Below are 15,226 nucleotides of genomic sequence, written 5' to 3'. Positions count from 1 at the left end.
GTTTCTTTGGCCGGGGGCTTGGATTGATATGGAGGGGGGTGTGCCCCCTGGTTGAAATTGGGAGTCATATCTGCAATAGTAATGCCACTGTATCGGTATAATGGACATACCATTTTTATATGACATGCAAAACTCGTGATTTAATTAGTAGGGCTGAAACACCCCCAGATGAATGGGCGGCACTCAGTAAACCAACAATAACCTTTGACATGATGTGCGTTATTAAACTTTTTCTTGAAATGTAACCCTGACTATACGCAAGGAGAGCAATTGCTAATTTTAGATGATACACTCTTTCGCCTATGACTATAGTCTAAAAGTAAAGAAACTCACCAACTCTCTCTAACCAATGATGCAATCATCATTTAATAAATAAAGAACACATTTCAACCCTATGTGTAAAATATAGTTTCTGATATAGTACTTGGTGGTGCTGTATTGTAAAGCTGGGAAATTACAAGTATCGAAATGGTCTGAAAGGACAGTCAAAAACGCCCGAGTTTCTATGGGTACACCTTATTGTACATATTCTCATCTCAAGGCTGAGGAGAAAATAGTTTGCAAAAAGTTTCACCCCCCCCCCCCTCAGAAATGAACCCAATAATTTCCGTAGCCCCTCCCCCACCCCAGGATACACAAATCTTATGTGTAGTTATAATGTACCCATCCAACACACACAGCCACTTCACACATGTGTGTCTGATGTATGTATGTATGTATGTATGTATGTATGTATGTATGTATGTATGTATGTATGTATGTATGTATGTATGTATGTATGCATGCATGTATGTATGCATGTATGCATGCATGTATGTATGTGTGTGTGTGTGTGTGTGTGTGTATGTATGTATGTATGTATGTATGTATGTATGTATGTGTGTATGTATGTATGTATGTATGTATGTATGTATGTATGTATGTGTGTATGTATGTATGTATGTATGTATGTATGATGTTTGAAATAACGAGCAGGATTGCGACTAGTGACCCTGTATAGCTGTACACGTACACACATAAGGTGCATGTGCCTATCATGTACCAACTTGTGGCGTCCGATATCGTGGTCTGTGTACGTGTCGTGTAAGTGTGCGTGTGTGATGGTGTGTGATCGGTGTCTAATATAGTGCGCCCTCTAACAAAAAATATTTCATTCACAAGCCTGCGCATGCGATAGTATCTTCCTCTTTTACTGCAATGGCGGCTGGGGTGAGTGGATGTTGGCATGACCTGAAGTTATCACGCGTTATCTGCACAATCCTTCATTTTATATGGAATATTCTATCATATATACATACTTCTATATATGAATGATGTATCTAAATGTTTATTTTCTGTACCCTTACAGACTTTATACACGTATCCCGACAATTTCCGGGCCTACAAGGTACAGATCGCCGCTGAATATAGCGGTACCAGATTGAAGGTTGTTTCAGAACCACCGGAGTTCAAGTTAGGCGAAACTAACAAAAGTGATGCCTTCTTAAGCAAATTTCCAGTTGGAAAGGTGAGTTCTCACACTATTTATACCATGTCGATGACCAGTGTAAAGTACTTTTCTCAGAACTTTTTGTATGCAATGTTGACGACCGGTGCCAAAGTTCTTTAAACAGACACGTTGATGCTTATTATGCACCGTCAGACGCTTTGAATGATGCATGACGTAAGGTACCGATTCAGTGGTGAAATACATGTACTAACGACTATAACGTCCTTCAAACTTATTTAGTTTGCTCACATCGGGAAATCGTAAAAAAGTGAAAGATTTACATAAACTAGATGGGCAAAATATTATGTTTGTGTTTTGTTTGTTTGTTTGTGTGTGTGTAATAAAATACATGTTTGTTGTATGTAACGATATACTAGTATGTTATGATAATATATATCATATGTACTATATAGAACTTTAAAATGATCAATATTCAAGTTAAATAGTGATGCCCTATGAACAGTGCAGATAACCATACGCAGCCTGCCAGGTTATTGGGGGGGGGGGGGGGGGTGAAAGAAACATTGAATTGTTTATTGAATATAATATTTCCACTCTTGGTCCATATGTCGTCAGATTTAAGAATGAAGTGTTATATTATCAGTTATATTAACCATTGTGGGCAGAAGTATGAATTATCATTAAGAATATACACAATGCACTTATTTTGAATTTGACTTCTTTGCCTGAAGTCCTCGTTCACTCACAGATAATTCTATGTAAATCATGTCAACATCTACTTTTAGACAAAGTGAAATCTGATTTTATGCAACTAATTTAAATCCAAATTCAAGATGATGAGTGTTGCAACCTTGGATCTCTGTATTCGTCCTGTCCATATTTTTTCCCCTAAGCTCCTCAGTATTGTGTTGGCAGTAATACAGTTGTATCCACATGGCATGATAACAAATGGTGACTTTATTTAGCAATGGAGGATATATTTAAAATGTTCAAGATCTCTTTTATGATCTGTATAACATCAGAGTGTAATCGTTATGTTTCTGTTATGATGGTCTTTCAGGTCCCAGCCTATGAAGCTGCTGACGGTACATGTCTCTCTGAAAGTAATGCCATTGCTTACTATGGTGAGTACATATTACACGTTGCAAGGATTACAATCAGTGTTCCCTCTAAGCCAATTTGATGCACCACTGACCCACCTAATTTCTAGTGACACACCAAAATTTGGTGTTCTCCTATCTCTTACTATGTGGTGACTCACAAGAAATGCCAGTTTTTCTCATTTTGACTCACAACAACAAAATTTAGCTATCAATCATTAGAGGGCACACTGATTACAATGTTGTCATTCTCCAACATTTAAATACAAAATGGCATACAAAAGAGTGAAATGCATAGATAAGCAATTAATATACGAGAACAATCTAACGCAGACATACGTACGCCAATCCAAAACATTACAAAGATACATAGTACATGAGTAGAAGGTGCCCTGAAAAAAATAACTACTAAATAATTAGAAAAAATGAAAGGGTTGAGCTGTGGATATGGAAATGTGCAGGCTTTAGAAACAATGGCAAGATAGGGTACACAAAGAGAAAAAAATGTTAGAAAAAAATTAAATAACAAAGACCATCACAATTTGGTGTCAGATGTCTTTGAATGATAGACACCTGGAGAGACAGTAAAACCACACTAACATGGATTGCACAACTTCAAACAATATGGCATCAGAAAGTTCAAAGGTAGCAGAAGAAAGTTGCACATTGTAAATTCTGTCAGTGTTTATGTTATGTGCAACTAATACAGAAAAGAATGCAATGTCTGGAATAAAATTCTATGGTCTAGTGATATGCAAATGAAATCAAAATATATGTATATTTAGCATTGTAGTAGAACAAGTGTTGTGCTGATGTTGAATGCTTTTGTTTCCCTATAATAGAAAGGATAGCATTTTAAGCATGTTTGCTAACAGAATATATTGCCCCAAAAAGTTGATGTTATGTTAGATTGTTTTCAGTAGCATGATGCAACATGATACTAAAGTTTCTATCTGAACTGTATCTTTTCAAATGGAGCCATGTGTTCAGAATTTTGATGTCAATTTAAATTGTTCATTTTTCTAGTTGCTAACGAAACCCTTCGTGGTGCTAACTGTTGTGACCAGGCCCAGGTACTCCAGTGGGTGAACTTTGCTGACAGTGAAATATTACCAGCAGCAGCAACATGGGTGTTTCCAACATTGGGAATCATGCAGTACAACAAGCAGGCAAGTCATTAAGGAAAAAACATTCACATTCACATGTGTAGCAGGTTGTGTAATTGTCGTGGGATTGGTTTGACTGCATAAATATGGATGTGGAATGTGTCTGCATTTTCACTCATGCTTAGATACATTAGTCAGTCTTCAGGCAGTGTTATCGTAAACCAAGTCACCAGAACATATTAGTTACGCTTTCCAAGTGCATATATGTATGCACACTGTCTGTCTGGATACAGCTTAGCTACCGGGATAGCCTCTGTCAGTGCTCATTAATTTTAAAAATATGTGATGTACAAGTTTAACTAAGAAACTCTTGGAAGTTTTCCAAAGCAAATCGGAAGCTTTTTTCCACATCATGGACTTGTTTATCAGTCAGATGTCCTTGGTTGGTCATGTGACACAACAATGGAATCCCACATGTGCGGAGTGTGATGGATAGAAAGGTAATCATTATTTTTCACCCCCTTCTGAAATGTCCAATCTTAGAACTCTGAGCGTGCAAAGGATGATGTCAAGAAGATCTTGAATGTTCTGAATGAACACCTGAAAACCAGAACTTACCTTGTTGGGGAGCGTGTAACCCTGGCTGATATCACTACAGCATGTAATCTGCTCATGCTCTATAGACAGGTAAGAATTACAAACCAACCAATGTATAGAAGCCATCATCTACAACATGTTAAAAGGGGGAACACCACTCCAGGAACTAAAGGTATCTTCATAAACTTTGGGTGCTGGAGTCATTTCATTATTTCATATAACATGAATTTCACCCGATTACCAAGAAACACCAAATTGAAACTCTTGTTTCACTTTCATTGTTCTCATAGTGGTCCACTGTTGCATCATGGGATTTTGCAGACATACTGGTTTAACAATATATATTCATGACTCCTAAGTACTTATTACCTTCAGATAAATAGTCATCCACCATTGGTATGATTTCTTGTAATAGCTGTAAATTTGTGGGTTTATGGTCAATTTTTGAAGATATTTAGATATTATTCCTGAATACTTGTCTTCGTTCAACCTAGGAAAATACAAGTGACCTAAGGGGCCTTGTCACCAAGTTCCAGACAAGTAGTGACAAACCTATAGGTCATGAGTATTTTACAGCTGAATGAAGAAAAATATTGGGGAATGATCTAATTATACCTTCTCAAGTGTAATTCATGAAAAATCTGGAAAAGATAATGGCATTGGAATTTTTTGACTCATATTTCAAGCACTGCAGTGACATAGATACAGGTTCAAACAAGATCCATGGTCAGCAGACAGTGAAAGTTGGTAGAATCTGTTAAAGTGTAAACACATACTCATATACAGAGTCCCTATGGAAAGCCATAAAATTGAAAATAATATGCGGGAAAACTGTTTCAGTGTATTGACTGCATTGTTAGGTACACATGTAATATGGGAATAGAGTATGTGTTAACTTTAAGATTCTACCAACTTTCACTGACTGCTGACCATGGATTTTGTTTGAACTTCAACAGATTATACCCTGTGTAGTAGTGTGCATGCTGTTACTGTTTATATCATTAACTAAATACAGAGCCCACATAGTGTAAGTGATGTTTGTGTGTTATCTTTTTGGGTGACTATCTCAACATGAAACCTTGTGATCAGGCTCACTGATCTTGATAGTTCATTTAATAGCTTTGACTCAGTCTAGGGAAATGGACTGTAATGATGTCACCTTTCTATATTTCAGGTTTTAGATGGAGATTTCCGTAAGGCCTACTGTAATGTAAATAGATGGTTTACTACACTCATTAACCAGAAAGAATTCAAAACTGTCATTGGCGATGTTCAGCTATGTGAGAAGATGGCACAGTTTGACGGTAGGTGGTCAACTTTGTAGGGGACTGCGCAGTTTGAAAGGTAGGTCTACACTAATGAAGGGGAGGGCTGCCAGAACTTGATGTCAGATATCAATTTTGGAGGGACTGAAGGATAGTTTGATGGGTAGGTCTGCATTATTGGATGTGGGGTGGCAGGTTTTGAAGGTAGGTTATCAGCAATGGGGAGAAGAGAAGGACATGTTGTATAGTTGCCGTCATTGTTTGAATGGAGAGATTGCACAGTTAATGTGATAAGATCGTCGTGGAGGGGAGGGGATTGTGCAACTTCATAAGGGGGAGGGATTGCACAATTTTGATGACTGGTGATCAGTATTGGAGGAAAAGTGGGATTGTGCTAATTTGACGGTACTATAAGCCAACAACATTGGAAAGTAAGAAGAGCACAGTTATGTAAGGCCATCAACATTTAGTTTGGATAAGAGGAGGGAAAGACGAGTATTATGGCAGGTCCAGTGGGAGAAATTGACGATAACATTTACTGTAGAGGAGGAGGGGAGTTGTCAAAAATGTGAGGTGTTCCAGGAGGGGAGGGATTCACGATAATTTGGTGTGGACAAATGATGTTTTGTCCCCATTTCTTTAACCTGGTTTCTTTCGCTTTGTTCTATTGTAGCTAAAAAATTCAAAGAAATGCAGGGTGCCGGGGAGGACAAGAAAGAAAAAAAGAAGAAGGAAGAAAAGAAACAGCAGCCAAAAAAACACGAAAAGAAACAAAAGCCAGAGGCTGAAGAAAAAGATGAAGATGATGTACCTAAAGAACCAAAAAAGAAAGATCCATATGCAGACCTACCACCAAGGTATACCATCACAGTTAATCAAGACACTGCAGGAGGTGTTGTGTACTCCTCATAATACAATGCTTTTTACCCCTTGGTAGTCAATTTCAAGCGAAAGTGATAGGGAAATTGTAGGCTTAACATGATCAAAATAGTGGACACTGACTGCAGGGTAGTTTGTAGTCACAGTAGTCTAGGTCTTAGTTACCCAGACTCCTTGCTGGTTGCTCGCAAATTCTGGGGGAAGTCTGGAAATTGCCTTCTAGATGGATGGATTTTAAGATGATGGCCATCTATGATTTTAGAAAGTCTCATGGAATGAGAACAAATCCGGATTTGTTTTCGGTTTTATCAGCTGTTTATTTTAAACATGAACCATGTAAAAGAATTTTAACAAATTAACAGAATCAGAATTACTAGGAGGGAATTAAAATGATGGTTCACACAGATAAAAACACAAAACTGAAAACAAACATAATACGATGGTTAAAAATAAGTCCACAACAATGACTGTGGTTGCAGCTCTGAGATAGTGGCTGGAACAAAGTGCAATTTAACCAGGTTGTTTTAGCTACTACAGTGCAGTATCTACCATTCCTAGTTATTTAATTCTTGATAAGAGGAGATGGGTAAGGGTCATTGAAAACACTATGAGTCTTTGTTGTAATGTGTTTGTTGAAGATCAAATCTATACTTTCACTTTGTTCACCGATAATTGTACCAATAACTTGTGGAAGATGAGACACGAATACTCATGGCCAGAGTTTTCACCCTGTAATTTCACTTAGGGAATTTTGTTCAGGCTATCTTTGCAGCCATGATTGGGTTGCTGCTGCTGTTTTCAAAGCTTTGCCCCAGAGTTTGGAAAAAGGGAATGCATTACCAGTTGTGAGTGAGTCTGGATAATCGAGATGTGGCAGTGAATGAAGTAGCAAAATAATGCACACTAGAATTTCAAGGGTGCCCAAAAAATACACCGCTGAAAAACAAGCAAACATATAGTGCTTGACCAGGATGGTTGTCAAAGTATGCTAATCAAATATCTGCTTCTGAACAGCACCCCCTAGTGGCCAAAATTAGCATATTTTGATATTTTCACTAATACACAACAGTTTCCTATGGAGCATCTATATTGGTGTCCCTCAATTGAAAACACAAAAGTATGCATAGCAAAGGTAATGGCAACATTTCTGGTGGCACGACAATTAGACGCTGTGTGCATATTGCATCTTGTGAGCAATATCAATTGCTTTGTTGCAATTTTGACCTTGCATAAAATAATTAGCATTTGGCCACCACTACATGAAGGAATTACTGCAAACCTACATATTTTCGATACTAGAAAATTTTGCTATTTTTAACAGTCTTCAGTTAGTTCTGAAAGACAACTTTATACAAATTACCAGACTGGTACAGTGTCTTCATGTACAAGAAGGTAGTTTAGTCACTACTCATTTTTGCGGAGTTTTTTTTTCCAGTAAAATAAGCAAAAATAAGACTTCAGTGAAAATCTCCAGGTTTGCCATGTGTTAGCTTTTATTAGACAGTCCCTTACTTTAATTTGCCGAGTCAATGTCATATTAATGATACTTATTTCTTCTTTGCCATTAGTAAATTCGACATGGATGCATGGAAACGCTGTTATTCTAACAATGACACAATAACAGTTGCCATACCATATTTCTGGGAGCACATTGACAAAGAAGGGTATTCTTTTTGGTTTTGTGAGTACGACTATGCTAAAGACCTTGAAAGAGTTTTCCAGAGTTGTAATCTTATTGGAGGTTGGTTTTCTTCTTTATTTCTATTGACATGAATTATAAACGTTTGATGCAAGTGTTGTGTGAGCTGAAGATTCAAAGTTTTACCGAATAGCGCCCTCTAGTGGTGTAATTTGGAATGTTGGGGTCTGTAGGAGATGATTTGGACACAAGTCAACTTTACTAGCCTGTGCATATAACATCAAATTAATGAATTTATGTTGATTACAAGTAACTTACAGTCATAAGTTCAATGAATTCTGTGCTAGAAAGATAAAGTATGCTAGATGCTATTTCTAGAACAGTTATTTAACTGCTCAAATTTAGTGTTATTTAGAAATAAGAATCTTACAGGAGTGGCTTTCTTTTCACACAGGAATGTTCCAGCGTTTGGACAAGTTGCGAAAAACTGCATTTGCAAGTGTACTTTTGTTTGGAGAGGATTTCAATAGCACCATTTCAGGAGTCTGGCTCATGAGAGGGCAGACGCTTGCATTTGAGGTATGTATTTGGGTCCCAAAATTGACAAAGTGAGCATAAAAGTGCTGACCGCTAACTGAGTGCAAAATTGAGCCTCAAAATGCTCAACATGCACTTTGTTGAAAATGGCTGTAGTTTGAATCGAAACCATTCCTTGAGTTTAGATGCAAATGTTGTAGCTAAATATAGTACCTAAAACGAGTCAAATCATCACAAAAGAGGTGATTTGGGATCGCAATCGGAACAGACATTTTTTTCAAATCAACTGCATTTGTCGATAGACAAATCTACTTACATTCAGTTAAATTTGTTGTAGTGACAAGATGAATTCGTCCAGTAGTAGGGAGTGGGAATACATTAGACCACTTGACCTACTTAAAGTCACTCAGGGTGTGAATTCTTTCACTTAGTGATATCAGGATCTGGTTTCGGTACACATAAGATTATTGAAAATCACAGTAACTGCAACTATTAGCTATCCTTACAAATGGACCATGAATTTACAGTTTTCCTCCCACGTACATTCTTGTAAGTTGTACAGTCCTGTCAGCAGGTCACATGTTGCTCCTTAGTGTTAACATATTTAGGGCTCCCATGTTCACATACTTGAGTCTGTTTCGATTTGAAACCATATTTTGGTATGCACTTGTATGAATTTCACACTTCTAAACTACATTGCATTCTCCAACCAGTATGAATTAAAACAAATAGAAGTACAAGAATGTAGCTAAACAGTTGTAAATTTCTCAAAAAAAATGAAGTGAGAGCCATTTTGGTTGGTAGAAACTCAAACAAAGAATGGCTAATTATTAACTTATAAGGTTTTTTAAGTCTAGTGAAGATATTAAGGTTCAGCTGATTGTGAAATGCTGACCTCTAGGACTAGGCAAAGTAAGTCATTGCATAGCTGAAGGAAGGGACTAGTCTAAGAAACCCAAGATAAGAGAATCACAAACTGGAGGATCAACTCGTCACTTTATCACTGGATATTATCAATAAACTCATTGCTTACTTGGTTACAAGTGGGATGAAAATTTGGGTTATGAAAATGGTTGTGTTACAGAGCAGTAGTAAAGGTAGTCTTGCTGCTAGACGTTCAGGCTTTCTTTCGATACTGTGAGCGAACGATGTTCGGTCGTGTGTCATATTTTATCGTTAGAACATCCGAGGTCTAGCAGATAGACTATAGCAAAGGTTAGTCCTGGACAGAAGAATAATCCTTTCTAAGCCTTTCACAGCTCCACAAATTTATGTGTGTGAACCTGGGACTGAGTCATGGGCCTTTAATTTAAATCACCCATTTGATAATCACCATTGATGTCATAAAACCAGAGCCACAGATCTGCTAACCTGAGAGGTGTAGCCACTGTAAAAAAAACCCCCAAAAAACAACACTATTTTTCAGAAATTGTCATGCTAGATGTTATCAACTCATAAACCATTTTGATCCTGTCACATTGTATATCAAGATATACCTTGATAGATGGACTTGAAGTACTTTGTTATCGATGAACTTTTTTTTATCTTGCCTCAAAATCAAGTTGTGAATAGAGACATGATACCTGTGTATACTGGTAATTCTTATATGGACAGTGTAGTCACCTGAATGCCCATCATAAAAGTCAATATTTGGTATGAGATCAGGTCCTAGGTAGTTTGATTCATGTACAATGGGTTTCAAGTGTATGTATGAATGGCTAAAGTAGGGCTGCTGAACTACAGGTTGATTACTTGGAAATAATGTACAACTAGAATCTCACTGACCTGGAGTGAGTGACATGATGTACACTATAAAAGTTAGCTTCTGTAAAAATAGGAGTAAATTATGATGCTTTCAAAGGTAGTGGGGGGAGGAGTGTACATAGAATTGAAAGAAAAGAGTAAAGGGATAACTTTTGTACAGCTTTATTCACATCAGTGGCCGTCTATAATTGTAGGTCATACATACATTGGTATTCTCTGTCATGTGCGGCATTGATGCAAATAACCTCTACTTAGCATGTGGACACGGTACAACGCAATATTCTGTCATTCTTTAGCAAACGTTCACATTATATCTCACTATAAATGAAGCGATAAAAAAATGTAATTTTTTTCCCTTTACGCCAACCGCACGTATTGTATACCTAAATGCATGGCGTCTTTGCAGCCTTTCATACCCGCTATTGTTGTTTCTCATTTTATCGTCAAGGTTATCTGTACACTGAAGACAGGGATTGTCCCCTCTGACCTACTTATGTTCAGGTATATGGGGGTTATAACCTAGTTTGATTGATTAATTGATTGATACCCGCTGTAAGGAATTCTGTTGGCCCACTACTAAATAACTAGACTATTCAAGGTGACTTTTATGAACCAGATGCTCCAAGGTCCCTCAAAGCAGGTGAATGTCGGGATAAAACATGTTTTGTAATTCTGAAGGTTGAACGTCAAAAGAAAGAAGAGAACTTGCATGTATGGTTCTTTTTTAAGTTTTAATGAATTCAGGCCAATTGGATGGAATTCGTAGAACTTCAAATTAGAGTGTATTTTACTAGCTTTTATTACTATTGAAGAATTGCTGTGGGTGTACGGGTCATTGCGTCTTTCACTTGTCACAAATATGATTGAAAGTATGTGTGGTGTCAATGGAAAAGATAAGTGAAGAGACACTTTAAGTTATGCCGTGCCGATCAAAACATTTTAAAGCACAGTTTTACATTTTCATGGTTTGAACTGGCCATATTGCTTGCATGCATTAGGGAGGTATAATTGATCATTTTATTTTACCTTAACATGGGTTCTTTTGTTGCATCATAACCTTTGAGAACAGAGACATTTCTGTATGTTTTAAATTCCTTGAAAATCGTAACTGAGGTTCCATTAGCCTCCTTCATAAAGCGATAACAGAGACATTCTTGTTTCTTGAAAAATTACTTGAGAATCATAACTGAGGTCCATTTGTTCCGACATCAAGTGAGCACAGAGAGACATTCTTGTAAGGTTAAAATTAGCTGAAGAAAGTCATAACATGGGTTCATGTATTGCGTCATAAGCATTGGGAACAGAGAAGTCCTTGTATGGTTGAGATGACATGGTCCATGAAAAGGGTGAATAGGTATTTGTATGTAAGGACTAGAGATATGTTATATATAGCAGGAAGGGTCTATTTTAACCATACTATTCACTTTAACTTAAGCAGTTCAGTTCCAAAAATGCCCTACTTTATCTCTGCATAGGTTAATTTGTGTGTGCATATGTGTATGTGTGTGTGTGTGTGGTGGTGGGGGGTAGGGGGGTAAAGTTCAAAAGTAAGGGTGCACTTGGCAGTTCTGCATTGTCATACTTGTGATCGTTGGGTCAAAGGTCAAAGTTGAGTACCTTTAATGTGAACACAATGGTGTTTTTGGCAGAGCTAGCACTAGGCAGTGTAACTAATGCAAGTTTGTATACCATTCTAGATAATATGCTAAAAAAAATGTGTGTTGTTGCAGCTTTGATCCTGTGTTGACAAACTCAATACAAAACAGCCCTAGAAAAATATTGCAGCATATTGACTTGGTTAAAATTAGAACACAAGAATATGGTGTAAGCTATAGTCAATAAATTGGTGTCTAACTGAAAGTAGAGATCTTATCAGCCACTCAGAAACTAGACTAAGAACTGTCCAACAGGTCTTGAAAGTCAAGTGGTTGGACCAAGTTGATTTTGAAGTAGATCCCCACATATTTCTAGTGTAATTTTCTCAGTGTGGTTGAACGCTAAAAGTTGGTGAGTTTCTGACATAGTATACTTCTCAATGTTGTCTATAACAATGTAGTGTCAATGTCAGGTTGCCTATTTACTGTGTAGTGGTAAGTTGGAGGTTTAAGGATAAGATATCAGAAGGTGAATTTCAGTTCTGGTGGTACTTCAAGTGTGGCTTAGATATTTGTACAGTGTCGTGAAGGATTTGAGCCCAAACAGACAGACAGACAGACACACACACACACACACACACACACACACACACATAGAAATGCATAAGGAATGAGTACATCTATCCCTACCTACCTACCTACCTATGTACGTACGTACACACACATACATACATACATACATACATACATACATCCATACACACACACATCCATACACACACACACACACACACACACACACACACACACACACATACATACATACATACATACATACATATATATATACATACACTTGTTTCATTACCTTGAATTCATGTTCTCTTCTATAAAATGAAAAATAAATTCTGGTTTGTGTGTTTCAGAGTACACTAGTTTGGCTTAGGTAGAAATAGACACTCGTGACTGTTATTTGAACTTCTACTATAGTACACTTTATCTAATCATAGTCCTATTACATGTACATGTAATATAGAAATGAATACATTGTCATATACCTGATAATTTCATGAACTGATCAGTATGCTATCTTGCTACATTTGCTAATAAACCATATGGCCATATTTGCCAACATATGTCAAACAAAAAAGAACAATGTCCTTAACATATTGTTTACATGACAGTACAACCACAGCCAATGTTTTGTTTTTTAGAGTCCCTTTTTATTACCATTAGAGTTAAAATTTGGAGAATAATTTCCTTTCTTCCGTTGTCCTTGAATATTTGATAGAAAATGTCTGATGTGGTTATCAGGAATGTAGAGGGAATAAAGAAGTCCACAAATAGTACAGTTTGATCGTGTTGAAACACACCATAAAATAGAGACATCACCATAGTTCACTGTACATGCATTGTTAGGAGTACACGTCCCCAGTTTTACTGTCATTTTATTGACACTTTTATTACTTGGATGCATGAATTCACAACCTATCATTTGTGTATGCCTGTCAGTGTTCTTATAAACTACAACAAAAACATGTTTGTTTTGGATTGTAAAAATCATGAAAATAAAGAATTCATTGATAGAAGCAATATCTTTGATATGTTATGGAACTGGCCTCAGATTGCCATTCAGATGCATATTTTTTTCTGTCGTGTTGAATCTTTAGCTTCAAATGTTAAATCGGCATCAGATTCAGCATCCAGCAAGCATTTACTTGACATAGCATGGAAATTTAGGGGAAGGGGAGGGGGGGGGGGCCTTCGTGACATAACTGTAGTTTAACTGTAACCTGTGTTACGCTAACATAGTAACTTCTGTTATTATGAAGAAGTACACAGTGGAAACTTTGTCCGAAACATTTACTCAATGCAGACTCAACTGCAAGTGTCACCTGGGAGTCACCTTTGACCCGACTGTTCTGTATCATAGAACTATGTAGCAGTACATCGCCATCCATGGTTTCCAAGTCCAACTCGTTTGATTTATCTACCAGCTGTATCAACTGCTAGGGACTCTAACTTTGTAAGGGGTAATTGTGACTGCAGTATCCCAGCAGTATTACACTTGGGGGAATGTGTAAGTGGAACTACTGTTGACCTAAACGATGACATCTAGGTGACATGTGTCCTGGAAGCTTTATATCTGTTTGTGTCGTGATGTATGTAAAACCGTTCATAAAATATGCCGATTAAACCAGTGGCTTACTTCTTACACTAATATTCGCCTTTAAGTTGATACCCAAGTGGATATTTTAGGTTATTTACCGATGATTTATATCTCGTATTTTCATTGACACAGCTTAATGAGGATTGGACAACTGACTCTGCATCCTACACGTGGACTAAGATGAACCCAGATGACCCCAAGGACAAGAAGAAAATTGAAGACTACTTCTCTTGGGAAGGTGACTTTGATGGCAAGAAATTGAACCAAGGAAAAGTGTTTAAATAAGAGCAGAAACCCATCTCATCGTGAAAGTTACCAGACTATGCTAATAATATGACTTTTAATAGTGCAAACATATCTGGTTATTTCTCTTTTCATTCTACATTGGATGTGAAGTAGTAACTGGACACTCCCTGTCATTCATTCATTCATTCATCCACCCACTATGAAGTCTTGAATCTCTCTGGTTGGCATTGTCATGTTATGACAAGTAAAAAATAATATCACCTCCAGGATTCCTATAAACAAATAAACTAAGTGGAGACCTGTACATTTGCAGTGATGTCTGTGTCCTCTGTGTGTGTGTGTGTGTGTGTGGAGGGGTTTATGGAGACTTGTACACTGCGTGTGTGTGTGTGTGTGTTTGTGGTGGTGGGGGGGGGGGGGTAATGGAGACTTGTACATTAGCTTGTAGTGGTGTGTGTGTGTGGGGGGGGGGTATGGGTAATGAAGACCTGTACACACTTAGAGTGGTGTTAGTGTCCTTTGGGGGGGGGGGGGGGTTCTTGATTTTGATGTTCAAACTTTTCATATAGATTAGACGACAACTAAATATGTCATGAATGATGACTTGATATTGTACAACACTTCAAAATATTGTAGTAAGTGTACTCGTACTAGCAAACACAACTTGGTCTGTCCCAGTCGGAAGTCGGTTCTGAACGTGTCTCTGTAAATTTTGGCATGCTCGGAGTACCTATGGAAGTGGGGTCAACTCTGTGAGGGATACAACTGTCATGGGGGAGGGGGTCGACGTGGTCGTAACACTACTGTGCGAATTTGGTGTATGGTAATCAGCCAGCTCAACATACTACTGTCTTGCTGTTGTTGTGTAAAAATGTTTC

General features: G+C 37.5%; 1 protein-coding gene across 1 annotated transcript; it reads left to right on the top strand.

Moving 5' to 3' along the window:
- Window positions 1–1,174: 1,174 nt before the first annotated feature.
- LOC144448995 (elongation factor 1-gamma-like) lies at window positions 1,175–14,652 on the top strand. The gene is made up of 10 exons (XM_078139393.1): window positions 1,175–1,209; window positions 1,349–1,507; window positions 2,511–2,574; window positions 3,577–3,719; window positions 4,200–4,343; window positions 5,428–5,557; window positions 6,192–6,375; window positions 7,966–8,138; window positions 8,491–8,615; window positions 14,235–14,652. The coding sequence occupies exons 1-10, from the start codon at window positions 1,198–1,200 to the stop codon at window positions 14,385–14,387; spliced, it is 1,287 nt and encodes a 428-aa protein (XP_077995519.1). The 5' UTR covers window positions 1,175–1,197; the 3' UTR covers window positions 14,388–14,652.
- The last annotated feature ends 574 nt before the right edge of the window (window positions 14,653–15,226 follow it).

This window comes from Glandiceps talaboti, chromosome 2 (genome assembly GCF_964340395.1).
Source record: "Glandiceps talaboti chromosome 2, keGlaTala1.1, whole genome shotgun sequence".
Classification (NCBI taxonomy): domain Eukaryota; kingdom Metazoa; phylum Hemichordata; class Enteropneusta; family Spengelidae; genus Glandiceps; species Glandiceps talaboti.
This window is presented reverse-complemented; position numbering and strand designations above follow the sequence as displayed.

Coding starts and splice junctions, on each gene's coding strand:
- LOC144448995 (XM_078139393.1), top strand. Junction 4,344..5,427: donor TGCTCATGCTCTATAGACAG/GTAAGAATTACA, acceptor TCTATATTTCAG/GTTTTAGATGGAGATTTCCG. Junction 6,376..7,965: donor TATGCAGACCTACCACCAAG/GTATACCATCAC, acceptor CTTTGCCATTAG/TAAATTCGACATGGATGCAT.